Source organism: Cinclus cinclus, chromosome 20, assembly GCF_963662255.1.
Source record: "Cinclus cinclus chromosome 20, bCinCin1.1, whole genome shotgun sequence".
In the NCBI taxonomy this organism is placed as follows: Eukaryota; Metazoa; Chordata; class Aves; order Passeriformes; family Cinclidae; genus Cinclus; species Cinclus cinclus.
The window spans coordinates 6,554,377-6,582,310 of NC_085065.1; the positions used below are offsets into that span (position 1 = coordinate 6,554,377).

Below are 27,934 nucleotides of genomic sequence, written 5' to 3' on the forward strand. Positions count from 1 at the left end.
CTTCCAGATCTAGGCTGCATTGAAGAGCTGGCCAAGTGCAAAGACAGTCTTAAATTCTACTGTGTTTTTGTTATGAACAGTTAAGGATAATATGGTCGTGGTCAGGATGCCTGGTGCCTTCCAACAAGGGATGGGATAGCATCAGAACCTACAGGAAAGTGGTGGGACACAGGCTGGATTTGAAATGCCAGGCACTGGTGTAGAGGTAGATAGCAATGCCTATGGCCCTTGAGGCACAGCTGTGAAAAGGGAAAAGCATTGGCATTGGTAAAGGGATGGAGAGGTAGAAAAGCAAAAAAAAAAAATCACTGCTGGATCTGGGAGTGGCATCTCCCTTGGCTCCTGTCTTGGGGGAACAGTGGCAAAGGTGAATTAACACCACAAGAGATGTCCCCTCCTCTCCCAGTAAAGACGGCTAAAGCAAAGCAGTTAAAAGCCCCAGCGCCTGCTTCTGTGAGCATGAAGAAGCTATCCAGAGGTTGTGGGCTGGGGTTTGGAACTGGAACATTTTGAACTGATTTCCAGCCAGCTCCTGGCTGCAGCAAACAGCTGAGACGCGAGCACATAACTGTGAGCTTGTTGAGATTTCTGCTCCTGAGGCTGGCTGCAGAGCCCCAGCGGAGCCTGTGCAGGGGCGAGACGGGCTCAAGAAAGGGAGGAAATCCAAGGGCTGACTTAGGACACAGACTGGCTTATTCACCGAGATTTCTGGGTTTTTCCATTGTTGCAGGGAGGAATCAGCAGGCGCCACGGAGCGCGCTCTGGACCGCGTTATGCAAGTGGCCTGGCAGCCCTGCTCTGGTCAGCAGCTGTCAGTCTGAGCAGTGTTTGCACTGCAGGACTCATCTGGGGGACAAAATAGGCTTCTGGGGTGGGAATGTGGTTCTGGTGAGCTTGTGGCCGAACAGTGATGTAATGTGGGACCTTAGTGCAAATCAGGCCAGGTCGGGCTTTCAGTGTTTGTCAGCCCTGAGGTGTGATGCTCTGATACAGAGCAGCTCACCTCAGCACCACGAGCTTCTCACCTCTGGAGAGATGCTCTGACCTTTGACAGCTCCAGGCTCCTGCTGGAGGGACCTCCTGGTTAATATAGGATTTAGAACTCTTTGATCAAAACAATGGTATTTTGGCTCGTGCCTAGTTCAGTGGGCACCACGATGGTCATGCACATTTTCTCTCTGGAGAAGCTCTTTTAGTGCCTTGCTCAGGACCTTAGAGACAGAGAAACAGGAGATAGACAGAGCTTTCTGTGTTTTCCTTCTTTGTCTCTTCAGTTTGCTGTTCCATGATTCTGAGAGTGCACTGCTCGTAAAGTTCAGGCAGGGAGCTGGGTGAATGATTGGAAAAGGAAAAGAAAAAAATCACCTTTAAGGTATCATCTTCTATCTACCGATTTATTTTATTTTTTCTCTCTGAGCAGGTTCAGCCACTTTAATTTTCACTGTAATCATTTGATGAACAATTTCTACAGTTATGTTATTCTGTGCAAGAGCAACTGGTGGGTGATATTTAAAACCCTGCCTGTTTCTGCTGGGCACTGAATCTGAGGACTGAATCTGTGCTCCTTCCCTGAGAGTCTGGTATTTGGATTTCCCATCCTTTTCAAAACAAAAATCATCTAACAGCTTACTGCTTCTGCAGAGATTTTGACCAGTGTGCGTCAGGTTGGAGCAAAAAGCTGCTGAGGGCCTTGCAAACCCCATCCATAAATACATACTACCCATGTGTATTTCTGGAACAAGACCCTTTTCAAAGGTTAAACTGCTCAAACCTCCTTCTCTTTCTTCCTCTCAGGATAAAATTCCCTTTCTTCCACCCTTTATCTGTTTGCTGGCTGAGACTGCAGATCTGGGGGACAGAGACTTGCTCCCCTCAGGGATGTGTGTGCTGTGGCTGTGGACACCAGTGAGACCTGTAGCTTCCTTGTGAAAATGCTGGGACACAGCTGCCACCATGCTGGTGTGAGGTGGGAAGCTGTCCCCCACCAGTTCTGAGCCTACAGCAGAGTTTAGGTGGATGCCAGGTTATTATTGGTACCACAGTGGAGTGGCAAAAAGAAAAAGGTGTCTGCTCCTCAGCTCCACTTCACCAGACACAAATGGTGAAGAAAAGGAAGTTTTTTCCCTTATTTTTTGATTTCCATGCCTGGGTGAGCACATTCTTGCGGTGGGAGCTGTTTGGGCTCTGCTGCAGCTGGCACCTCTCTCCTGGCTGTTTGTGTTTTGAGCCACTCGTTGGACGGCTCTGCTCTTCCCATGCCAGGTTTTGCAGCTCTCAACGGGCCAGAAAATGTCCAGCCATCCTCAAAAGCCTGCCTTGGTCCCACTCGTGGGTGTTTTGCACTCTGCAGGTGACAATGGAGCAGTGTCTGTGTCCCTGTGCCGTGGTCATGGGGACCTGGGTCCTGGCCAGCTCCTACCTCACACGTCCCTTGGGACCACTACTGCAAGGATATTGCAGAAGAGGCAGGATTATCCCATCACCCTCTCTTTCTTAATTGATTAACAGTTCTGCAAATATTCCTGGCGATTTGCAGATGCTGGACTCCCCTCCTCTCCTTCTTGGAGGTGTTGTGGGCTAAGCAAATAAATACAATTTTTTGAAGCAGTATAAATATAGATTTGGGGTGTTTCTTTGATGTTGCAGGTCTGAACTGGTTTGGTACAATATTGGCGATGGTATTTTCCATGTTTGATCTGAATTTTTATAAGTATGAACAGTTCTGGCTTATCAAGACAGCTTCATAGTTAAAATAGTCCTTTGCTCTTTTAAGCCTGATTCTGTAGCTTTTAGGGGCTCCAGATTTGGTTTCCTGTGACAGTGCAGACTTGAAACCACCTTCTTGGAGTGGCACCAGTGTAGCTGGCCTTGGGGTGCAGCCTTCCTCATTTTGGCTGAGGGTGAGGGCTCAGGCAGCTTCTGGGGGTGTCCTGGAGTGCCCCAGCTCTTATGGAGCTGAGCCCCTGGCACTGGGTGCTGGGTTAGGAGCAGGGTAAGAGAAGGTGCAAGTTCTGCAGTGTCCCATGGATTTGTCCCAAGAGCAAAGAACACTCCAGGCAGGGCTTGAGGAGCAGTGGTGGGTGGGCAAAGGGGAGTCCCAGATGCTTTCCTGGGTTCCCTTCTCTTCCAGGCAGCACCTGTCCCAGCAGTAGCATGCAGGGCTCTGTGTTCAGACCTGAATTGCCATTTTTATTTTAAATTCTTAAAGGGTGCCCATCACTGCAGGGTGGGAGCTGCTTGTTGAGCTGGAGGAGGTGATGGTGGGTCCACCCCCTTCCTTCTGATGGTTTTCTTCCCCTGTAGCGTGGCCTCCACCGACTGATCTGCTGCCAGTTTGGCTCCCCATTGAGTTCCACCCACCCTTCCCTTCTGCTGGTTCCAGCAGCTGCTGGATGGGGCTCTTGGCCTTTCCTGTGGAGCTCACCCAGCCCTTATAGCCTCTCCCAGCCCTGCCGTGTCTACGCTGCAAGGCATCAGCTGTTCCCCAGCATTCCACTGCTCTGGCCAGGGCAGTCCTGGTTTGCAGAGCCTTCTTCCCTCGTGGAGCACTGCTGATCCACGCCAGAGTTCTGACTTTCCCAAATGCTCCCCAGCCGTTACTCTCCTCTATTCTCAAAATGGACAGTGGGCTCCATGTGGTGACAACATCTCTGCTTGTCCTTGGCCTCCCCATCCCACCCTACCTTGATTTTGGGGAGGACCTGGTGAGTGGGTGGTTTCTGTAGCTGTGGAAATGGGCTGTGAGAGCATTTAAAATGCCTTGTGGAAGCAACAAGATTCTGGACTTCCAGCCATGTGATGGGTGGGATCTGAGCTCTCCAAATCCATAGGGATGTTATCTTTGATTTTTGCTTAGTTTCCTTCTCCAATAGCTTTGAGCATCCTGATACCCCAAACCAATTATTTTCTACCTTCATGTGATACTTTGTACATTTCCTCCCAATTTTTCCTTTTAATTTCACTTCTCCCAAATGTATTGGCATCAGCACTAGGGAGGATGGAGTTAATTGCACAGCAAAGACCTTTTATCACACTGTGGATAAACTAGTAACTGCCCCTGTCTTTGCTGGTTGCCACTGGGCAGCACTTCTGCACTGCTGGCTGGAAGGGGGAAACACTTCCAAGCCTCAAAGCTTCTGCTTGGCCTGGAGAGAAGAGAGGCTGCTTTAACTGCAGACCATGAGGGGCAGCTTGTCCTCACTGGGCAAAAACAGGACATTCATTCCTAGTGCAGTCTCAGCCTGGGCACACTGGGTTGTCCTTTTGGTCTCCTCCTGAGGAAAAGCCATGCGTGCCACAGCACAAAGAAGGTGCTTTGGGCACCTCATATTTTTGGGATCTGTTTTAAGCCCCATCCAAACTGTGACTGTCTGGCAGCTCTCTTGGTGGGGAGAGATGTCAATAGAGTAGCCTTGGAGATTTGTCCTGCAAGACCTGTTTGTTTGTGTCCTGGTGTTTTTGACACAAAGATGGTACTGTTGCTGGGGAAGGAAATGAGACCTTGGTGTGACACAGGCTGGATGTGATCAGAAGTTGTTTTTTTGCAACAGCAGAGTTGACCTGAAGGTTCAGGAATATTCCAATACAATTTGGGATAGGGGGATATCTCCAAAGCAAGGAGCCACATGTCCCCAGGGGACAGAAGAGTTTAGGGTGATCTTGGCAGTGAGCAGCTGAGCGAGGGAAGGTTGTTGCTCAGTTGAGAATGGTGTGGAGCTGGTTGTGATCGGAAGGGCTGGGGTTGACTCTGGTGGGGATATCCAAGACAGACATACTTGACACTTTAGGGTTTAGGGATAATTAGATCCATCCAGCATGTTACGCTGAGAGGGGATTATAGAGCCTCTTAGACATCCCTGAACACATCTCTTGGGTTGCCAGTCTGCTTTCTGTTGTTTATTATGCCCTCTTTGAAGTCTGAAAATCCCTATTATTTCACAGTCAATTTGCTGCTTTTTTTTTCTGAGGCCAGTATTGTGTCCAGCAAAGCCCAGTTTCTGTAGGCTTTCATTTGGCAGTTCAAGCCCTGCCATCATCATCCTCCAGCGTGGCACAACCAGGGGGTGATGATGAGGAGTATGAAGATCCTCCCTGAGCAGTGCTCAGGTCCAGGGCAGGATGTCCTCCAAGGAACTCATGCCCTCCTGCAGCTCTGATCTTCTGCTCCAGTCCCACCCAGTATAACCCACTTTGGGTACTGGTGGTACCTTTTCATTACAGCCTTTCAGCAGCAGTTGAATGTGGAGGGCACTGGGTGTTTTTATTGCTGTTGAATGCAGGGGAAACCCAAGGAGCAGAGGGCTGATGTGGCTTGTTCCAAGTTATGCAGTAAATAAGCAGCACATTTGGGAAAAACCCAGGGTCTTCAGAGTCCCCACAGTCCCCACCAGATCAGCCTGCCTCCCAAATGTTTACTAAAGAGACTGGAGTCTGATTGTTTTACTTTATTTTTAATTTTAGAGGCTTCCCTCTTCAGACTGTTTTGCCTGTTCCTCAGTGACCAGTATTTGAACAGCCCTAGCAGGAAATGTTTGAGAAATGTGCTTTAAAAAACACAGTTCTGCTAAGATGTTCTTTTTATTCCTGGTTTATACAGAGGCTTGGGATTCACAAAGAATGAATCTCTTGTTGGTAGGAGCAAGTTAAGCAGCAGTTTGTTTTGGAGCTGTCCTTGTCATCACTGAGGGCAGGACTGGTCTGGATGTTGGGGGATCACTTGTGGTCCTACAGTAAAAAAAAATCTTTGCAGTCAATTATATTTTGTATTCTTGTAGCTCCTATCAAAGCCAAGTGTCTAAGCTGGAATCTTTGCCTCTGGAAAGCTCTGCTTTGACACCAGATACAGTTCCAGTGGAAATTATGGAGCTGACACTTAAATTATTGGGTGAGGTTTTCTGGACTGAATTACACCAGATGACAAGGCAGAATGATGTTAAGTGTCCCTTTGGGTCCTGAAGGCTAGAAATCTTCATGGATATCTCCAAGTTTAAATTGGTGTGTGGAATTTCATGGAAGTGTAGTTTCATCTGCTGCTGACAATGGACATGTTGGATGGTCCACGTGTTGGATAAGGGGTGGGAAGGACAGCCAGCTTGTGCTGGCGCAAGGGTTTGCTCCATCCCCTGCCTCCAACCCAGGAATACAGCTGGGAAAAACCATCCTAAGAGGGAGAAAACATCTTGGAAAGATCTGGAGCAAAATCCTGGTATCCAGCTAGAGATAGATGTGCTGGTGCAGGTAGGGGAAGGCAGTGACTGGGAAGCAGATGAGGGTCTGGAGGTTCAGACCTGTTTTGCTCTCTGGACTGGTTGGGAAGCCCATTCCTGAGGGTGTGAGGGTGTTTATGAGGACAAGCCACAGGCCAAGCATCAATAGCTGGTGTTTGGGGTACAGGGCACAGTGCCAGGCATCTGGAGGAGCCTGGTGAGCCAAGGCACTCACAGGATCATCCTGCCAGGGAGCTGCCTGCTCCTGCATCCAATTAAACTGCTGGAGCAACCCAGAGAGGCAGCAAGGATTGACTCAGGGCTTGGCTGGAATCCTGGGACCAACACTGCAATTCATCCAGAAGAGTAAAACAAAAAAACAAAGGCACTGGGATTTTTAATAAGTGTTTAAGGTCTTGGATTTGGGTCTGGTCAGTCATTTGATCCAGCCACAGGACTTGTATTAGTGGGTGGGAGAGAAATGCAGTCTGAGCATGAGATGCTGTGGGTTTGCCCCTGGCTGGGAAGTTGTCCTTGTGTCTGGGAGCACAAGCCTATTTACAGTTGCTCCTTGGGGGCTGCCAGGCTCCAGGCAGAGCAGTCTGCACCAGATGGTCCCTGCAGCATCCTGGAGAAGTTCTCCTCCAGATTCCTGGATAAAAGCAGGCTCCAGCTTGGATTCATGCTGACCCTGGTGCAGACAACAAGAGCATCAGCCGTTGTGACAGACTGTACCCAACATGAGATCCTGCAGCAGCTCCATGCAGTGGAAAGTGCCAAGTGCTCCAGTGTTATTACACGTTGTACACCACACCAATGTTGTTTTCAGCTCATTCAGGATATTTTCATCCTTGTTCACATGCTTCATCACAGTCCTTTGCGAAGCCCCACATTAATTTGGGGCACAATGTCTGGAGCTGGGTGAGCACCATGCCCAAGCCATGGCCATGTACATACACCTGGGCATTTACTCTGAAGGGACTGACCAGATCTGGGTGCCAGGGCAATTTGGTGGGTCAGAGCTACTCACATGTCAGTCTGGAGAGCTGCAGGAGAAATGAGGAAATACTTCTCACATCAGCCCTTTCACAGCCATGCTCTCCCAGCAAAGCAGCCACATGTGACATTGCTGGGGTAACATTACTCTGAGTGGCTCAGAGACACCAGAGCAGTGCTCCAGCAGCTCCCACTGCTGAAGCACAGCTCCCAGGAGCTGGATCCCAGAGATGGTGTTGTTAGAGCAGCTCAGAGCTGCCTAGGACACCTCCTGTTCAGCTCCTGCTGCCTCAGCCTGGCCACTGAGCTCGGTATAAAGCACTGGAATTTTCCTCTGAGGAGAAGTGACCTTCAGCTGAGGTGGCTCAGAGTCTGCCATCAGGATTAGCTGTGAGGGAGGTTTAGCAGCAAGAAGTGTTTGTCCCACTGTGAGGCTTTGGGTCTACAAGGGCAGCTGTGCAAGTGTTGAGTGACCTCGTGATGCTCTTACAAGGGTTACAGGGGCTGATGTCTGCACAAAAGGATCTGCAGCAAGCAGCCATGCTGCAGGACACACTGTCTCCCCCACAGAAGTCTGCTGCTGGCTCCAGGGTTTTTCCAAGGTGATGTCCTATGTTCCCTGAGTTGTTGGAGATGCAAGGTGAACTCAGCAGCCCTTGGCTGCAAGGGCACCGAGGCAAAGTCAGTCTGGCAGAGATGGTGTGAAGTCAACAGGACAGTGCTCAGAGAAGCAAAGGCTGAAAAAGAGGATGGCAAACCCTGGAGTCCTCCAAGAATAGCAGTTAGGGTGTCAAAAGTACATGACAGCCCCAGTGTAGTGGGTGATGGGGTCTGGAGCACTGTGAGAGAGGTGCAGAAGGCCATGGCAGGCAGGTGCAGTGATGCTTTAGCTCCTGTTTCTCCAAGCCTCTCAGGCAGAAGTGTCCAGGGGGCCCATCCACAGCAGAGCAGGGCTTCCTGTCCCCTGAGTGGCTTGGGAGAACATCCTCCTCAAACCCCACTCTCCCCTGCAGTCATGACCAGCTTTGTCTTTCCTGTGCCTGAAGCTGGGTGGTCCCCTTTCCCCTTGAGACACATTTCCTCTCCTGTGTTTGCAGGTTGCCTATGGGACCACAGAGAACAGCCCTGTCACCTTCATGGGGTTCCCCAGTGACAGCATCGACCGCAGAACTGAGACAGTGGGATACATCTTTCCCCACACAGAGGTGACCATCACCTTTCCCATATGCTCCAGGTGCTCTGCCAGCAGCAGACCTCACCCATCCTCCCTGTCTGGCACTGGTGTCTAACTCAGCCCTGCTTCTCTTCCAGGCAAAAATCGAGGATCCAGAAACAGGACAACCTGTGCCTCTGAACACTCCTGGGGAGCTTCTGATCCGTGGCTACTGTGTCATGCTGGGCTACTGGAATGACCTTGCTAAGACAAGTGAAGTGATCACTGCTGAGAGGTGGTACAAGACAGGGTGAGTCTAAGAATAGCCCCGCTTCTCCCAGACACTGGATGGTCCCACAGGATGATACTGCATGGGGATACATGGGTATGTATAGGAGTGCTTGGCTGGGATTTTCAAAGTAGAGAAAATTGCCCCAGTTTATCCCTCTGATCTGTGTGTGACACTTCAGAACTGCTTTTAGCATAGAGCCCTCGGTGCTGAGTGTCTCTGGAGAGGGGGATTGTCACTGTCCACTTGTGGATGGAGGGATTGTGGGGGTGCAGGGCAGGAGCAGGCATTGCCTCCCCCCTAAACCCTGGTGCTTGTGTGGACGCTGCCATTTTCTGTATCAGGAGCTCTTGGATCTCTTCCGTGTGTTCAGGTGGCATCTCAGCCATTATCCTCTGATACCACCCTGGCAGGGTGGGAGCATCAGCCATTTTTCCACCCAGCTGGGACAGGACTAGAAAGGTGTTGTCATTGCAGGGACATCGCGAGCCTGGATGAGCATGGCTACTGCAAAATTATAGGGCGTTGCAAGGACATGATTATTCGGGGAGGAGAGAATGTCTATCCAGCAGAACTTGAGCAGTTCCTCCACACCCATCCCAAGGTTGAGGAGGTCCAGGTGAGTGGGAGGAGGTGGGGTGGGTGAGCAGCTGTTTGTGGGAATCCTGTACATAAAGCTTCTGGGATTGCTGCTTGGGACTTCGTTGTCTTTTCCTGTTTTCACCATCAACTTCCATGTAATATTGGTTAGCAAGGAGGAGGAAGAGGCTCATGGGATGGAAGGTGCAGGCAGAGCTCCTAACATGGAGCACATGGATTGTGGCAATCCCCTTGTGTTCCAGGTGCACATCTGCAAAGTGCCTGTCATACTTCAGTTTTAAACTGCCTGTCCACTTTCATAGTTCTCTCTGAAATTCTTACTCAGAAAGTCTGGAAGGACAGTTTTTACTGATAATTGCTCAACTCTGACATCCTGGAAGACTCTTCCAATAAGTCCCTAGAGATGAGGAGTGAGACTTTGTTTCAGTCCTTCACAAGACAGCAAAGATTTCCAGGACTGAGCAGCTGCTCCCCGTCTGCTGGGATTGTTCTCCAGGTTTTGTGCCAGACAAGTTTCCCCATAAATAAACTGGTTGTTTAGTCAGCGTTCTGCCTATGCCAGGCAAGCATCTCTCTTTGGAACAGTCCCAGTGCAGATGGGTTGCAAACCAGCCCTGTTTATGTGGTTTCTAGGGCTTTATGTCACTGCTCTGGACTCAAAAGGACCAACGTGTCTCTAGCAGTTTGAGATACTGGTTCAAGGCGGGGAATGACAGTAGGATTCTTGTGGGATAGTGGGAGCAAACTTTGGAGAGAGCTCAGGCTTGGGAAGCCCATTTCCCATTTGTGGTGTCACAGGCAATGGCCCACTAAGATCTGTGATTATAAGGGTTTCAAATAATCCTTTAATTCAACCTTATCCCTTCCCTGCCATTCCATCTGGAGATCCCAAAGCACTTGTGGCAGCCTACCAAGCCTTCTTGTTGTTTGTAAAACCTCTTGCCCCTGTTTTTTGGAAGCAGAGGGATGGCCATGTTGCATTCACAGTGCTTTAGCACCCTGTGATATGGGGTCAGGGAACATGCACGACCAGCACACAGACCCTGTGAGAGGTCAGGGATGTCCCCGAGGGTCACACTCTCCATCTGTTCCAACAGGTGGTTGGTGTGAAGGATTCGAGGATGGGAGAAGAGATCTGTGCCTGCATCCGACTGCGGGCTGGGCAGGACTGCACCCAGGAAGAGATTAAAGCTTTCTGCAAAGGGAAAGTGAGTTCCCAGTTCTCAGTTTCCTTCCAGACCAGTACAGCCAGTGGCTGCTGGGGACTGGTGGATGAAAGCCCATGGATTTAGAGCACTGGGGGACCCAGCCCTGACAGTGCCAGGCTGTTCCTTTCAGGTTGTGTAGCCTTGGTTTTTCTCTTCTCAGATCTCGCATTTCAAGATCCCACATTATGTTGTGTTTATGAGGCAGTACCCACTCACTGTCTCAGGCAAGGTAAGAGAGGGCTGGGGCAGGGCAGGAACCCTGGCATTCTGTCCCAGCTCCTCTCTGAGCCTCTCTCCCTTCTCTCTGCTCTCTATTCCAGATTCAGAAATACAAATTGAGGGAGCAGATGGAGAAGCACCTGCAGCTCTGAGATTGGCAAGGCAGAGCAAACACCAGGACAAATCAGCCCAAAATCAGCCCTGCTTTTCACCTGTGCCTTAGACTAAGCAGTGGAGACTTCCCCTCCATGACATCAGGCTGATAGCACTTTCAGTCAATAAAACAGAGCACTTTTTTTCCCCAATTGGGCTTGTTTCTTTGCCAACAGAAACACTGTGTGTGAGGAAGGGATGCTTATTTCTGGAATTCTGTCCAGTTACTGAAAGACCTTATGAAGGTTTAAAAATTTTATGTGTCTCTGAGCAGTTTGGCTGCAGTCATTTCACAGGAGTTGAACAGATGCTGGTGGGTATTTTATTGACACTCTTAAGTCCAAATGTCCTGGCCTGGCTTCCCAGGGTAGGTGATGCCTTTTCTTCTTGGATGCTGTGAGACTCCTGGGTCATTTAAGAGTGGCTGAACTTGAAATGACAGGCAGGGGGTTCAGAGAATGAGACTTTGCATTGGGGCTCCCTAAAACTGTCTGGAAAAGCTCACTCTGTTCCCACACCTCCCCCAGGTGTTTAAAAAAAAAAAACAACAAACTTCTGCAAGGTAGACATGGCTTTGTTTATTTTGTTGTTTTAAACAAGATAGACAGTAAAGTTGTTGAAATACCAAAATTCCTGTCCCATTGGCAACATGAAGCAAAGCATACCTGGGACAGCATTTTACGGGAGTTATTTGGCACCTCCCAACCATGAAACACTCCTGTGAGAAGAGGGACAGCAGACCTCCTCTTTGCTAGCAGAAGTGTCCCACCCCAGCTGGAATGCAAATAATGTCGCTGCCAACTCTTGCTGACCTCCCGCTGTCTCCCTCCTGCGTCCTTAGCTAAGGCTGGGTCCCCTCCATGCTGCAGCTTCCTCCAGTGGGTGGAGGGCAGTGGTGCAACAAGGGAGAGAGAAGAAGCATCAGCGAGGTCTCAACCCTCCATCTTGCAGCTGGGCTGTGGGCTCTACCCATGGAAGCAGACGGTGGGGACAAGTCCCCTGTCCACGTCTGCACTCTGAGAGAAAAAAAAAGATGGATGGTTTGTGATGGATGCAGTTCTTCTGTACAGTGTCTTTCCAGCAAGTTCCTCTCCTGTTTCCACACTGCGCGTGGGGCTGGTTTCAGCACTGGTCCTTAGCACGTTTCACACAGGTCTCCTCCCTTCCCTGGTTCCCTCTGTAACATTCCTTCCCGAGGGAAGAACTGTTACCTGTGTGACAGCAGCTATACCCAGGGACCTTGGGGACACAGAGGGCCTCTGTGACTGATGTCTACAGAAGGACTGCTTACCTTCTTTTGTTTCCCACAGCACTAACCCAGGTGCAGAACAGGCCTGCAGTGAGTGGAGCTTCTCCTCCCCTCCCTGATCAATACCTCCACCCTTGGCACGACCCCTGCTCTGCCCACAGGTGCCCCATGTGCTCACCATAGATGTGGGGCAGTGGATAAGAAATGAAGGTGACATCAGCCCTGGCTGGTGAGGACAGACACACTGCTGAGAAAACCAGTAAGTCCTGGTTACAGCCAGCACAGGGCCCGTGCCACCCCACTCCTGCTCCTGTTCTGGGAGTGGGGCAGCACCATCCATGGGTCTGAGTCCTGGCAGAGCCTGGTCCCAGGGAAGCTTTCCCTGCCATCCTATGCCTTCCCCAGAGCATAGCCAGCCCAGACACCTCCCGTGGTGCCCCCTGACCCTTCCTAACCCCTGGGATGATGCATCCCCGGCTGCAAATACTCACGGAAGAGGAAAAGCTGGCCCTTTTGGCTGCCAGTGTGGTCTCAGTGCTCCAGGCTCGCTTCATGGCTTCTACCCTGCCCGTGCCCGAGTTCCACTCTTATAGTCCTCGCTGCCTGCTCGGAAACTCCCGGGTGTGGGAAGGTTGCATCAGGGGTGGGTTACGCTGAACTACATGTTTCTGGGCTGGGAACGGGAATCTGCAGTCACAGCCTTTGTCATGGGCATTTCAGAGTTCCTCGTGACTATTAATAGAGACAACTACTAACGTCAGGGTGTTTGCACAACTCTCAGTGGGGACAGGCCACCTTCCTCCGTCGAAACGCTGGAAAACCCTCCCCGGCCCCGAGGAGCAGCCGGGGAAGGATGCGGGGGCAGATCCCAAACCTCGTTCGGACCGTGCGTCTGGTTTGGGCGCTAGAGGATGGCACTGGGGGGTGACACTCTGGGGTGACTCTGGCATCTCCGGCACCGGGAGAGGACATTGCCTCCTGTATTCCCGGCTCCGGGGAAGGACGCTGACCCCAGCACCCCGTCATTCACAGCGAAGGACACAGCCCCCGCCGGCAGCGAAGGACTCTGTCCCCGATCCCTCCCCCGCTCCCTGCGCCCCGCCCCGGCCCCGCACACGCCGGGGGCGGCCCCGCTCGGTGCCCATGGCGGCCGCTCGGGGGTGGCCGCGGAAGCTGGCGGCTGTCGCTGCGGCGCTGCCCGGCAGGGGCGGTCCGGGACGAGCACCGGGACCGGGTCCTGCCGTGGAACCGGCCCCGGAGCCGCTCCATGAAACGGCCGCCGCAGCCGCGCTCTACGTGCATGTGAGAAGGGACACGGGGGGGACCCCGGGGCTTGTGTGTGTGTGTGTGTGTGTGTGTGTGTGTGTGTGTGTGTGTGTGTGTGTGTGTGTGTGTGTGTGTGTGCGGGGCTGCACGGGGACTCACGGGTTTGCACACGAGCGGACACACCTGGGTCCTGGGGCTTGCACACCTGGAGGGGCACGGGGCTGGCACAGGTGCAAGGGGAAGGTGGCTCCTTGGGGCTCGCACACGTGGGTGCGTGTAGGACACGTTGGGGAGAACCCAGCCTTATACACGTCATGGGGCTAGCCTGTGCTGGGGGGACCCCGAGCCGTGCACGTGAAGGGTCGTGTGCCTTGTGGGGCGGGTGAGGGGGGCGGTGGGGTGCATGCACTGGGCTGGGTAGCCCCTCAGAATGGAGTGGCTAGGGGTGAGGGCAGGGCCGTCCCCCACACGCCCCGTGCCCGCAGTGGCCCTACTGCCGCAAGCGCTGCTCCTACTGCAACTTCAACACCTACGTGGTGCCGGCGGCGGACGAGGCGGCCGTGCGCGCCTGCCTGGTGCGGGAGGCACAGACCCTGCTCCGCCTCAGCCAGGTGCACAGGTGCGTGTACAGGGTGGGCTCGTCATGGGGAGTGCTGGGCCCTCCCGTGCCTACCTGCAGCTTCCCGCCACCTTCTGCCTTACAGCATCACCTCCGTCTTTTTCGGCGGGGGCACCCCCAGCCTGGCCAGCCCCGACACTGTGGCGGCAGTGTTGGAGGCTGTGGCGGGGGCTGCCCACCTTCCTGCCGGTGCTGAGGTCACGCTGGAGGCCAACCCCAGCTCCGCCAGCACATCGCGCTTTGCCGGCTTCAGGGCTGCTGGGGTGAACCGCCTCTCCATCGGCGTCCAGGTGAGGGGGGCTCTCCCCGCCGCAGCCCCCGCAGCCCCCCGGTCACCCCGTTGTCACCGCGCTCCCTCCGCAGTCGCTGGATGACGCCGAGCTGAGGATGCTGGGCCGGGAGCACACAGCGGCAGAGGCACGCCAGGCTGTGGAAGCGGCACGGGGGCTCTTCCCTGGCCGAACCTCCATCGATCTCCTGTTTGGGTTGCCGGCACAGAGCCGGGATGCCTGGGCCCAGCAGCTGGAGGCGGCTCTCGGGCTCTGTGACGATCACATCTCCCTGTACCAGCTGACGCTGGAGCGAGGCACGGCGCTGGCAGCACAGGTCCGGGAGGGAGCCCTGCCTGCACCCTCCCAGGATCTGCTGGCTGACATGTACGAGACTTCCCGGAATGTGCTGGTGGCCTCCGGCTTCCGCCACTATGAGGTCTCCAATTTTGCACGGAAGGTGGGATGCCCCCATGCTGCGTCCCCCCATGTCATGCTGGTCCCCCAGCAGGCTCGGCCCCTCCCCTCACTTCAGGGCTCTCTCCCAGGGCGCCCTGAGCACCCACAACCTCTCATACTGGCGGGCTGATGAGTACATCGGCGTGGGGCCAGGTAAGGGGGTGATGGGGGGCCAGTGGAGGGGAGTGTGTGGCCATGTGCCCCATGAACTCTTGTTGTTCCCCTACCTGGCTGCTGCAGGGGCACATGGGCGCTTCATTCTGCGGGGTGAGGGTGGCTGCAGCCGGGAAGCACGTGTGCAGACCCTGGAGCCTGTTACCTGGATGCGGGAGGTGCAGAGCCAGGGACACGGCACCAGGAGTCGGGTGGTGCTAAGCCCTCTGGAGCAGTGAGTACTGGGGTTCCCCTCCATGCCCCCTCCTTGTCTGTGCTGCCCCACAACTCTCCATGTTCCCACAGGCTGGAGGAGCTGCTCACCCTGGGACTGCGCACAGATGAAGGCATCGCACATGAGGTGAGGAGCCACCTGTGGGGACACCCCACATCAACCTGACACTGATCATGGTTTGTATTGGGTGGGACCTTAAAGCCCATCTCGTTCCACCTCCTGCGGTGGGCAGGAAAACCTTCCACTGGACCAGGTTGCTCCAAATCCTGTCCAACCTAACTTTGAACACTTCCAGGGTATTACATCCACAGCTTCTCTGGGCCACCTGTGTCAGGGCCTCACCACCCTCACAGGAGAGTTTCTTCCCAGTATCTAATCCAAATCTGCCCTTTCCATCTATTCCTCCCTTTTCCTGTCACTCCATTCCCTTCTCCAAAGCCCTTCTTCTGCCCCTTTGGGTACTGGGATGCTGATGCCCCATCACTAACCCTTTTCTCACCCTGGGCACACAGCGCTGGGAGCACTTCTCCCCCCAGCTCAGCTTGCGTGATGTGTTCGGGGAGCCGGGGGAAGCTCGGGCACTGCAGCAGGAGGGCCGGCTTGTCCTGGACAGCGGGTGAGCCCCGGGGAGCCGTGGGCAGGGCCGGGGGTCTCCCCAGGGCACCGGGTCTCACCAGCACCTCTTTCCCAGGGGTCTGCGGTGCACCTGGGCCGGCCTGGCCGTGCTGGACTCGCTGCTGCCCGACCTGCTCTGGCAGCTGCAGCGGGTGCTGGGCGCTGCCCAGTGCCCACCGAGGGTTTCCCCGGCGGAGGAACGAGCCGGTGGCCGGGACGCGGGGGCTGTAAGTGACCACAGTGGACAATAAACCACAAGAGCAGTGTGCTGGCTGAGCGGTGTTGGGGCAGGGGCGCGGGCCGGGGGGGAGGTGTTCCTGCAGGATAAGCCCCTGTATCCGGCTGTTCCGGGTGTCCCGTGCCCCTGTATCCCCGGAATCCCAATATCCCGCTGTGTCCGGGTATCCCGGTGCCACGTGGTGTCCTGGACCCCGGTGTTCCTAGTCGCCCAGTATCCCGTGTCCCCGGTGTCCCAAAGCCTCAGTGTCCCGACATGTCCCGGTATCCCGTCGTGTCCCGGTATCCCGCCGCGCCCTTGTCCCGGCCGTGTCGCAGCCGCAGGGCGCATGCGCGCGGGCAGGTGACGCATGCGCATGGCGCGCGCGCCCGGGGGAGCGGTACCGCGCAGCGCCGGCAGGGGGCGGTGCCCGCAGGCCGCTGCTGCCCGCGCGCTCTGTCGCGACCTGTCGGGACCTGCGGCCGCTCCGGACGCGGTGCCGGTGACCGGGACATGGCGTCGCGGCGGGGGAGTCGCTCTCGGAGCCGGACTCCCCCCGGTACGGCCCGGAGCAGGGCGCGGCTGGGCAGCGAGCGGCCGAGCCGGGCCTTCGGCCTGCGGCGGGGGCCGAGGTGAAAGCGGCCGGAACCAGTCCCTTTCCTAGCCGGTGACCTGCTGTGATTATCGTGATAATTCATTTTATAAGGAGCAGGTCCCAGCGGGAGGGGCCCGCAGGTTAAGCCCCTGGTGGGATCCCCTGGGCTGGGCCTGGCCCGCAGCCGGCTCTGCTGTTCGGTGTTTCAGGGCTGTGCTGCCCTGAGCAGCTTCTGAAATCCAGTGCTGTGTTATCCGAGTCCTGCTGGGTAAGCGCAGGGAATTCGTGTGTTTTTGCTTCCAGCTGGAGCTGGAAACTCCCCAGGAATGTGGTGTTCCGCCTGCAAGGATCTGTATTTATTTGCATTTATCTTACCCGTTGTCCTTCATCTAGAATAAAGTGTGAGACAGTTCACTCCTACTTGACCCACTTTGGTCTTCGAAGCTTCTCAGAGGTTGATTTTTTTCAATTACAAGAGATGCTGAATTTAATTGTTCGGTGCAACCTTAAAGAGAAATAATCCCAAAGCATAGTTCAGCTGGGAATCATTAACCAGCCCGAGAGGAATATGGTGCTTCCTTGGGAGACTAAAGAAGTATTTTCATCTGATTTTTAGGCAGGAAGGAAAAGACTTTTGAACGGTCCTGTTCAATAATTGCAGAAGAGCCTGAGCCTGAACCTGAGCCTGAGCCTGTTCCATATGTTCTGCAAGGAGAGGACATTCAGGCGCTTGAAATTAAGGTGGAGGACCTGGAGAAAGTATGTATGAGTATTTTTACTGTTAGAAACAGCTGTCTTAACTGACACTGTCCTTCTGTGTGTTTAACAGAGGATGCTGTTCATTTACTTAAGCCAAAACTCACTCCTGCAGCTGAGTTCTCATGCTCTTTAGTCTGCCAGGCTTTTTATCATGATAAAATGTCAGCTCATCAGATTCAGTTGCTAAAAGTAAAGGATTATAAGTGCATATACAGTCCTTTCAAATGGAAGGATAAGTCATCTGCTTGTTCAAAATTACATCTTCAACTTTCTGATCTGATAAGACCTGTAAGTTGTTTAGTAGCTCTCATGGCTTTCCTTCCACAACTCAGGTCACAGTGTGTTAGTGGAAGCATTTGAATGACACAGCAGCAGAAATCTCTTCTGGAAAGTGATTTAAAGCTCTCCTTTTTGTGCCCCTGATGTAAATCAAGATCCAGGGGACTAAGACAGTAAATGAGCTGGTATCTGTACGGCTGTGTAAGGTGTCTTGTAGGGGAAGAATCATAGAAGGTTTGATTTGGAAAGGACCTTAAAACTCATTTGTTTCAACCCCCCCTGCCATGGGCAGGGACACCTTGCACTATTGCAGGTTGTTCCAATCCCCATCCGGCCTGGCCTTGGACACTTGCAGGAATGGGGCAGCCACAGCTTCTCTGGGAACCTCTGCCAGGGCCTCACTACCCTCACAGGGAAGAATTTTTCCTAATATATAATCTAAACTACTCTTCTACTTTGAATCCATTCCTTCCTTGTCCTGTTGTTACATGTCCATGTGAAAAGTCCTTATCCAGGACTCGCAGGACCCTTACAGGAACTGTCCTGATACGACTGCTGTGCCTATCCTAAAAGGATCAGATGGAATAAAGGTGAGTCACTGTGTACCTAACTGCACTGTGACTGTTTATTTCCTGAAGCTTCATGCTCCACACCTTCCCCGTGATGCTGGGAGGATTCCAGTTCGGAGGAATTACGTTGTCCGAAAATACCGACCCAAGGAGGTGACACATCTCGTAGCACATCCTGTTCCCCCCAAGGCACCCAGGGGACCACTGACTTTTCCTGGTAGGGTTCAATTTCACATCTTAACTCTGGGTTTTGGTTTTGCTTAGCCAGACTTTAGTGACCTGGCTCTGGGGTTGGGTATTTTTATGTGTGTTGTAGGACCAAGACAGTTTGATGGTGGCTCTGAAGAGATCCTCCCTCATCACATTTTGGGAAGTCTTCAGGAGTTGAGGATGGAAGCCTTGGCCAGAAAAAACACTCAGGTTGGTTTGTAGAGTTAGGAAAATGCTGCTGTGTGGCACTTTTCCAGAGGTAGTGTGTGGTGCCTGCAGTACGTTTTGATGCTTTCCAGCACCTATCAGGAGAAGGGCAGGCCTGAGGTGTGGTTTTCCCAGCCTCTTCACATTCGGGGGGAGGGTTTGCCTTCAGAGAAACTGCACCAGCAGGTTTTGGAGTCCTGTGTTCAGGTCATGGAGGGAACAATTATACAGGCTTCCTCTTCCCTCTGTACCCTGCTCATGGTGTTGCAGCAATGCCATTGCTGGAGTCTCTTTACTCAAATAAATATTTTCATTGTATCTGAGTGTGTCCCTGCTGCCCTGGTTTCCTTCCTCTCAGATTGCTAATGTAACAGTGCTGCCAATATGAAGAATTCTTCTCCCCTCTCCCATTCCTGTTTTGGTGTGCATGGAGAGGTTCATTTAATGTTTTATCTCTTATCAGCTAGCAGATGCTATTAAGGTTCCTCATCCAGATGTTACTGCAGCAGTTTTAAAAGAAGAACATGGAGGAGAGAAGAAAGTAAAGGCACATCAGGCTCAACTGGCAGAGCACAAAGCTTTCCAGAACTGGAGGCATCATATGGCAATGAGGAAAAAGCAGGAGAAACACCTAGGAGGTGAGAAAAACTAAGGAGGTCTCATTCTGTGAAATTCTGTGTGCAGGTGGAGAGGTTTGATGTCCCCACACCAAACTGCAGCAGCCATTGCCCACCAGGGTTAATCCTATTGCCATTGCAGTCCAATTCCATGTTCTCAGAGCTCCCACACTGCTCATGCTGGTGGCTCTGGATGTGGTAGGAAGGTGAGCTGGTGGCTGTGGTTGGGGAGCGGGCAGTGGATTTGGCAGGGAACAGTTTAAGTGGGTTACAGATGAACAATAACAGTGGCAAAGGGTGTGCCCAAAAGTGCAGCACCAGTGATGTGATGTTCTTTATTTATAGAAATTCTTCACAAGCCAGAGAATGAATTGCTGATGAACGTGTCGGACGATTACAGGCAAATCCAGGAGGAACGTGACCTCATTGACCGGAGTCTCCCTGCCCTATTTCCTGGAAAGGTGAGAACCCCACTTCCTGTGTGTCCTGATTGTGCTGCTCTTGTGAAACAGCACAGACACTGTTCTGAGTAAGTCTCTGAAGTGCTGTCAGGAGATGTTTATCAAAGCCACTCTGAATCCCTCAGCTTGGTGTCTGAGCAGAGCTTTCAGGGACATGAAAAATAAAAACCTGAACTGTGCTATCCATACCAGTCAGGGGAAAGTGGTGATGAGCAAGTGGCATTTCTTGATTCTCACCAAAGACTGTTGTGCCCTGGGAAGTGGCATGGGAATGTGTCACATTTGCTGTTCCAGGGGCAGAAAGATCTGATTGCTTCAGGCTTGGATTTTAGTGACTGCCATGAAGAAAAGGTCATGGGTAAGGCAGGAGGTTATGGGAGTATAGTGTTAAAATCCTTTTTTTACATTTGTAGCACTATCAAAGAATTTGCATATGTGTGAGGCTTTATTTTAATATAATTGAACCTTCACGTGCACTAGATAGAAGAAAGTTCTTTTGTCTTTGACAGCAGCCTGATGGAAATTTTGGCTTGCTCTGCAGAAAGAGATAATTCTTAGACTTTTAAAATGCTCATTCTAGTCAGGATTAGATTTCTTTTAGCTTCAAGTGCCAGTGAAAAGAGCAGGTAGCTGCACAACTCTGTATCAGTGGGAGCCTTGTTTCCTACCCTAGGGATACCGAGTGGGAAGTGAGTTCTGGAGCCTTCCTGAGCAAATTGGGGATGAACTCACTGGGCTGACTCTGAGCCTGACCCGGACAGAACGTGGGTACCCAGAGCCACTCACTCATGTGGGGAAACCTCAAACCATCCAGAGGGAAACAGGTAAGGGAAAAGTTGATTCCAAAGAAATGGGGCACAAGTGTGAAGGGAGCAGCTCCTTCCCTGTTGAGCCTCCTCTTTAAAAGTCTACAAGGCCAAAGTTTGGCAGAGAATGAAATTTGGTTAGGCATGTGAATGTGTAGAGATTGAGCTCTTGTATGGGTATTTCCACAGGTCTGAAGCCTCCAAAGAGAATTCCTTGCCACCTAAACTGGGATAAGAGTCTTTTCCTGAAACATCGACGGCAGGAGCTGAAATCTCTCCTGGAGGAGCTGGGCTTTTATAAGCCAGTAAGAACAGAGGAACAAGGACATTCTTTGTGTCTCTTGTCAGGTGCTGTAGAGTAACAAAATTGCCAAGAGTTGGATCTCAAAAAAGCATCCCACGGTGCTTTTCCTGGAAGTTCCCACATTTCCAAAGGTCCACACCTATGAAAGAGTTGTCTGACCTCCTGAAGTGTTGCATGGAGTGGTCTAGGAGCCTCAGAATAGGACCCCAAACCAGCAGCATGCAGCTGCCAGGACCTAGGCAAAGAAAAACATATCAAGTATTGGTGCAGGACTTTGATTTAGTGCCGTGGGGCAGAGGGAAGAGATCTTTCCCCATGTGGAAGACACTCTAAAATGGTCTTATGAAGGCAGGTGGCCCCTCCTCTTACAAACAGAACAACCCTCACTTTTTTGTCTTTGAAACCTGTCTCTGAGGGTGAGAAATGTGTGAAGGACACTTTCTTTGTGCATCATTGCTAGTGGGGAGTGCACTCATCTAGGATTCTTGGAAATCTCAGAATTGGTTCTTTCTAGTGTCCCTTGATCATTCTTCAGATGCCTCTAAAAGCCATTGTTTTAATGTTGTTTGTTAATGGTGTTTTAGTGTCCTTTCTATGTAAGAGAGCAACTGTGAGTTGGTCATTTCTGTGTATGTCCAGGATCTGGAAGGACTGGAGGTGATTGGGAAAGGGCAGCCTTTCACATCTGTCTCAGCTGAGGCTTTTCGACATACCTCCATTTCTGAAGAGATTGAGATCCTGTAAGTTTTAACTTGTGGCATAATTTGTGGCAAAATAAAGAATTTTGGGCATGCACCTCCAATCTGTGAGGATAACCTTAGCTGTTCTTATCTAGAATGAAGACAAGTCTCCACTGGGACACAGTAAAAGGCATATTCTTATATTATAATCACCAGATTTAGGAGCCTTTGTGCCTTGGGCCCTTGTGTCTAAGGAGCAAGAATCAGAGGAAAGTTTTGTTGAGGCTCTTCCTCCAGTCTTCAGTCTGTGTGGCTTCAAAGCTTATATCAGGCAGGGTGGGATTCTACTCTGAATTACCTCCATTTGATTGTCTTTTTCTAGCCTTCCATCATTAATTTCCTGGTTTTCTCTGTTCTATTCATCTGTAACAGGCACAGCCTGAGGGCCTCTTGGCCTTTTTTATTCATGTACTTCAGGCAGGTCTCATTCTTTAATATTCTGGCTGTCCTGTCCTTGCCAGTGACAGGTAGCTAGATGGGTTCACCACATCTGCAGGGCTCTGTCTCTGAAGAGATTACTGTGTGAGAAAACATTAAATGGGATTATTTCTTAGAGGGTCTTGTAAATCACCCCTGGTTCTCCCCTCTTTGGAAGTGAATTTCACTCCATGAAAATGCTGGCTTTTGTTTTCTTTAGCAGTGACCCCTTAGATGACTCCTTCATTGTGGTTCCAGAAGCTGAAAAGGTTCCATCTTTAGTTTTCTGTGGCCAGCCTGCTCGTTGGATCAAGGGCATCACTGCTTGCAAGGTAATTGTGAGATTTTAATTGTTTAGTCACCTAAGCCTATTTGAGTTCCCAAGTCACAGTTGTACAATAAGTGTCACTCCAGGGCCACAGAATGGAAAACTTAATCTGAACATGATAGAGTATCCCAGTGTTTGCTCCAGAGAGATCTAGGAACAGAAGAGCTCTGGTTGTGCTGTGAGGTTCAGATTCCCAGGCTTTCTCTGTACAATGGCCACTTCTTTGGACCTGCCTTACAAGTTCTCCTACCAAGGCTCAACCCCTCATCTGAGCTATGACTTCATGCAGGATAAATCCTGCCAGACAGTGTAAAAATTGTTCTCTTTTTCCTCTTCCTTGTAGAAGGAAATTGGCATTGCTGCCCGGCTCACCTTTGAAACTGTGGCTAGTGAGAAGGCTGAAAGCTTCCTGACAGTGAAGAATGATGGCAGAGCTGCCATTTGGTACAACTGGATGAGGCTTCCTCAACAGATCCCCTCCAGAGAAACCAAGGGAGGGAGGATGCCCTGTTTTTACTTTGATACCAGACCAGGTATGAGACCTGCTGGTCTCCAAGACCTTTGTACCTCAAGCAAAGAGCAGAAATTTGGGAGTTACCTGGGACGTGGAGTCTGACTAATGGCAGAGCACTGCTGTGTGATTTCTCCTGAGGAAACCACCCTGGGTGTCAGAGCTGACTCACCCCAAAAGAGCTGTGCAAGGCAGATTCCTCTCCTGGAACTTAAAGGAAAGGTTGCTTCTGCTCTGAGTGTAAATGGGTGGAATATTGAGAAGTGAATCATTTTCTGGTGGCAAACAGGGCATACTCTTCTGAAGAGAAAACTGAGCTTGCTGTAGAAGAAGAGTGCAGTGGGAATAACACCAGTTCAGGAACATAGGGACTGAATTCTGGAAGGAGAACACTAGCTGGATGAAGTGTGATAACCAGCTAAATTATGGGGAAAGAGTCTCCTGGAGAGATAAGGACACTTAGGACGCTGTTGGAAAAGGGTCAGGCTAACCAGGTGGCTTTCTGCAGACCAATGGATTTTCTCTCTTATTTCAGGTGTAATTTTGCCTGGAGAAACTCGGAGGTTTTCCTTTATTTTCAAATCAGAGAGAGCAGGCATTTTTAGTGAGCCCTGGGAATTTAGGACACATCCTCTGTTATTAGGAGGAGCTCTGCTTCAGGTGACCCTTTGGGGAATTGCTGTGTATGAGGATAAATTGGCTGACTTCAGAGAGAAACTGGAGGTAACTGAGCATGTAGCTGGGTAACTGAGCTTTGAACTTCATATGCAAATAGAGGATAAGGGTGGGAGTGGACAACATGGTATTTTTATTGTGCAATTACTGCTGAGAGTGAGATTTACTGAATGTCTTCACATATTTGAGCAGGTGTGCTAAATGACATGAGGAACTCTGCAGTATATTGTAATGTTGTTACTAAAGACATGACTGTGTCTCCTAAAGTGTTCACACTGGTCCTTTAAAGAATGAAATTTTTATTGGCAGTTTTGTTAGTTACTTAGTGGGAAGGGGATTGACTGCTATACACTGATAGCAGTTAAGGTATAACTTGAAAATTACACTATGCTTTGAAAAGTATAGTTTGGGGGGAGGATTTGTATAATTTATATGAAAAGCTGTTGGAAGTATTGCTCTGCTCAGAGGGGGTTGCAGTTGTTCGTGTCCTTGTATAATGAATAGTGTGGTTGCAGGTGGGACTGAATTTGTGTGTTTGCATATGGAATGGGGACTCACACGTGTTGTTCCTGTTGTGGTGCCTCAGAGTGAGCTGGCTGCTCGAGAAGGTGCTGCTATAGTGAAAGAAAGCCTGAATGAACTTATTGACCAAATTCGGACACCCGTGCGCACCCCGTCTCCTGTGGATGCGTGTGTCACAGAGGAGGAGCTGTTCCACAGGAAAAATCCCGAGGTGATGTTTGCTATTCAATGGACTGCACAACTGAAATTAGTGGGGAGGGCAGACCCATGGGGCTGCTGCATCCCTGGGATTCTGGAGCTGGCAGAGTCTGCCATGGAGGCTTTAACAGCTGGGTCTGAAGAGGGAAGGTGCAGCTCATGTTTACCTTTTCTCCCATTACCACAGTTTCATTATCAGCATCAAGTGGTAAAGAGGCTGCATAAACTGTGGAGACAGCACCTGGCTGTGCCTTCAGTCTCGGAGGAGGAAGTGCCCTTGGAGCAGAGGAGCTCTGCAGGGGACATGGAGTACCAGGAGTGCACCTTGGAGCCTGCCTCTGCTCCGAGCAGCACCACTGAGTTCCCACGAGGGAAGCACGCTTTAGAGGAGGCTCCAAGGGAAAAGAGCATTGAGGAGGAGGAAGCAGGTCCCTCAGGATGGAACTTTTCCTTGGAGGACTTTAAACAGGTGGTCACCTCTGTTCCCACAGGCTGATGGTGTGTTAATTTCTCTACAAACAGCCCAGCCTGCCCCAGTGTGAGCCCACATAACAGGCAGCAGCCCTTGTGCTGGGAGTTTGAGAGATTTACTGTGTGTTGGCTCTGCTGACCACACCCTCAGTGCTCTTGTAAAGACATTCCCAGCAGAGACTTTGTGGGCTGTTGTGTGAAGAAGAAAAGAGAACCACACAATATAATAGATATTTTAAGCTCTTCCCCTGTTAGGTTTCTGTCATCCCAGGACTAAATGTGGGGGGCAGGCTGGACTTAGAGCCTCCTGTGGCTCCCCCAAGGGCTCTTCTCCTTGGAGAGTCCTTTCTGCTCATCAGAGAACTAAGGGGACACTCATGACTGGCTGTGGATGAAGTACAGACCTCCCTAGATTAAAGCAAGAGTGCTCTGGATTCTGTCAATGCTTTTTCTCTTGTGCTCTCTTGGAAATCTCTCTGTTGTTTTCATACCTAAGGTTTACTAATGAGCCTTCTAGCTTGATAGAATCCTTGTTTCTCAGCACGCCTGAAGTTTCAAAGGGACTTAATATCAGTGTGATGGGGGAATCTGGGATTGTTCCACAGATCTTGGGTACCTTGGCCATATCCTAGCTGTGTAGGAAGCCACATCTGGCTAAGTGCCCAGTGCAGCCCAGTTTCAGACTGGTGTCAAGGAAGAGAGCTGTGGGCTGCTCCACTGAGCTCAGGCTGTGTGAATAAAGACTGAGAAGTGCTCCACAGCCCCTGTGTATTTTCTCTCACAGGCTATAATGTCAATCCCTGGGGAGGAGCAGCGGGAAGAAGCGCTGGCCCAGCTCAATAAGGCAGCTCTGGAGCTGTGTGTTGAACAGAGGCCAACTCAGTCGGATCTTCTGTATCCACTCTGGTGGGTTACCTTTGCAAGGAAAAGCTTGTGAAAACATTGTGTGATCAACAGCCTCAGCAAGCTCTGTTGGAAGTGTTGTGATTCAGAGTTCACATAATTATACAAGAAGTCATCTTTACACTCCGTTTTTTTTATAGCTTAATTGTAGCAGCTGTCTAGGACCCAAATGCCTTTCTATTTTTTTTTTTCTGGAGATAAGTTTAGAATATTAAATGCATGTAATTTTGGAGAGTGTACAAGATTATTTCTAGCAAGATTATTCCAGTCTGTATTTATGAAACCTTTGGGTATTTTCTGTACCCTTTTACTCAGATAACTGTCTCCTCCCTCATACAGTCTCTCTGTTCTTTGCTCAGACTTTCAGACTGTAAACATATCAACAGCTTCGAGTTGCTTCTAAATTAGAAGGATGCAGGCTCCTCTTGGTAAATACAGAGCAGGTTGATTTACCAATGTGTGTCATGTTGAAGAGCAGACCTAGTTTCACAGTAATATTTATGGGTTCCTGGGAGCCTGTTGATTTGCAAACCATTGAGCCCTTGGAGGGATCTAGCATGAGGAAAGCAACTTAGCATTCCCCTGCACAGATATTTAGGCAGTGTGTGCTGCTTTGTTGGTTTAGTTGCACAGGGCAGCTGTCAACTACTAGGTGCCTTCACTTCTGGGCACAGGGTCAAACAAGGAGGCAGTTGCTGCACTGTCTCCTTTCTGATCCTGATCATTTTCTTATCCTGATCATTTTCTTAGCCTCCAGCTGTGGCGTGGAGCAATCGATGACCTGGTGAGTCACTCTCTGAGGCTGAGATCCCTGCTTGGTTTGATTAAGGAGGACACCTGTGTAGAAGTTGTTCCAGAGGAAACAGGTAAATGGTTTTAGCACAGCAACTGCTTTTTGTGGGCTGTTGGAAATATATATTAAAAAAAAAAAACAGATGAATTTGAACTGAAATGTCAATTTCAACATATCTCCCTGAGGAAAAAGCATCAGAAAAAAAACTGGCAGATTGTGTGCCAGTCACAATACTACTTGGGATCTGTGGTTTGGCATTAGTAAAAAAACACCCCCACAAAAAAAGCCTTTTAGTGCAGCTAGGTCTAGCCATGGTTTTCACACAGACCAACCCAGCAAACACTGCCTCAGTGAGAACTCTTCAAGGTGTTGTTTTTCAGTGCAGTACATCTCAGATTAATAAAAAGAGGAAAATATACTGCAGAAGTAATGTATTCCCACTGTGCTAGTGCAGTGGATTGGACTTTCAGGATGTGTGGATGCTTTTGGTTAATTGAAATAAATTCCTTTGAAATTGAAATAAAATCCTTTCTTTTGTAGAGGGAGTAAAGCAAGGAGGAGTAAAAAAAGGAGGAAAGGAAGACAAAATAGCTACTAAGAAAGAAGAGAAAAAGGATAAAGAAGGCAAAAAAAGCAGAGGGACATCAGGGAAAGAGAAAGGGGTAGGTGTTAGGATGCTTGGTGAACCCTGAGTGCTGGGGACAGTGTGATCCATCCTGAGGTTGTGTATCCTGAGTTTGAGCTGATTTCCAACCCAGTGAAAGAGGTGCTGCTACTGGGAGGTGCATCTTGAAGCAGTCTGAGCAGTGTCCTGACCTATGTCCCATTTTTCCTTGGTCTGTTCCTGATTAGGATTCTTCAGGCAGCAGAAAGCTGAAAGCAAAAGATGAGAAGCAAGGATCTTCCATTTCACTGCAGGATGTCAAAGGAAGAGATGAGAAGCAGAAGTTGAAAGAAGGAGCTGCAACTACAGATGGGGCAGAACCTGCTCAGGAGCAGGTGGACTCTATTTCACTTAAAATATACCAGGAAAAACTCTATATTGAAGTGAGTCTGACCAAAGCTTCTATCATCATCTTGGTTTTGTTTTCTTGTAAGGCACACTGAGACTCAGGGGGAGAGGCAAACATTTTGTTAGACTCAGAAAACTGGCAGACATATGTCCCTTGTGCTGCAGCAAGGTAAGTGTGAAATCCAAATTAATTTGTTTCAGCCTGGAATCTGTTAGCAGAAATCCAGCCATCACATAGCCACATGCGGGACTCCTATCTGGGATGTCTTTAGCATTGCTTGCAAACTCTGGAGGGATCAGCTGAATTAATTGTACCTCAGATAATGTTAAACACACTTCATAGCCAGGGAAATTATTACCAGAGCTCTGTTAGCAGAAGGCTGCCACTTCTACGTGGTTGTGTGTGTGCCTGTGAGAAAATGTGCCTCAAAAACCATCTCTGTCAGTCTCGGCCTCAGGATTTTTCGTGTGTTTTCACTGCAACTGTCTTCTCTGAATTTCTGCAGGTTTACAGGCTGCTGGATTCAATGGTGAGTGAAATGGTGTCTTTATTTGAGGATCTAAAGCAATAACATTCTCTGAAGTTGGAATGAAGCCCTTTCTATGTAGAAATAGACTTGCTTTTAAAAAAATAAATAAACATATTTATAC

At 50.6% G+C, this 27,934-nt stretch overlaps 3 protein-coding genes across 3 annotated transcripts in view; all 3 read left to right on the forward strand.

Annotated features, from left to right (window-relative positions):
• Nucleotides 1–10,823, forward strand: part of ACSF2 (acyl-CoA synthetase family member 2) — a 35,514-nt gene extending 24,691 nt beyond the window's left edge. Inside the window, exons 11-16 of the mRNA XM_062506236.1 lie at nucleotides 8,300–8,407; nucleotides 8,514–8,665; nucleotides 9,122–9,263; nucleotides 10,342–10,452; nucleotides 10,613–10,681; nucleotides 10,773–10,823. Coding sequence (XP_062362220.1) covers nucleotides 8,300–8,407; nucleotides 8,514–8,665; nucleotides 9,122–9,263; nucleotides 10,342–10,452; nucleotides 10,613–10,681; nucleotides 10,773–10,823 — 633 coding nt within the window. The remainder of the gene's footprint in view (nucleotides 1–8,299; nucleotides 8,408–8,513; nucleotides 8,666–9,121; nucleotides 9,264–10,341; nucleotides 10,453–10,612; nucleotides 10,682–10,772) is intronic.
• Nucleotides 10,824–13,216: 2,393 nt separating this feature from the next.
• RSAD1 (radical S-adenosyl methionine domain containing 1) lies at nucleotides 13,217–15,940 on the forward strand. Its single transcript, XM_062506559.1, has 9 exons — nucleotides 13,217–13,375; nucleotides 13,825–13,958; nucleotides 14,044–14,248; nucleotides 14,322–14,687; nucleotides 14,776–14,839; nucleotides 14,927–15,074; nucleotides 15,146–15,200; nucleotides 15,587–15,690; nucleotides 15,766–15,940. Exons 1-9 carry the CDS (start codon nucleotides 13,217–13,219, stop codon nucleotides 15,938–15,940), a joined length of 1,410 nt encoding a protein of 469 aa, XP_062362543.1.
• Nucleotides 15,941–16,419: 479 nt separating this feature from the next.
• Nucleotides 16,420–27,378, forward strand: MYCBPAP (MYCBP associated protein). Its single transcript, XM_062506092.1, has 18 exons — nucleotides 16,420–16,465; nucleotides 17,118–17,260; nucleotides 18,178–18,325; nucleotides 18,425–18,528; nucleotides 18,989–19,163; nucleotides 19,488–19,603; nucleotides 20,277–20,427; nucleotides 20,599–20,714; nucleotides 21,353–21,453; nucleotides 22,091–22,202; nucleotides 22,542–22,731; nucleotides 23,245–23,432; nucleotides 23,971–24,117; nucleotides 24,292–24,573; nucleotides 25,360–25,481; nucleotides 26,229–26,344; nucleotides 26,812–26,933; nucleotides 27,124–27,378. The coding sequence occupies exons 1-18, from the start codon at nucleotides 16,420–16,422 to the stop codon at nucleotides 27,376–27,378; spliced, it is 2,634 nt and encodes an 877-aa protein (XP_062362076.1).
• The last annotated feature ends 556 nt before the right edge of the window (nucleotides 27,379–27,934 follow it).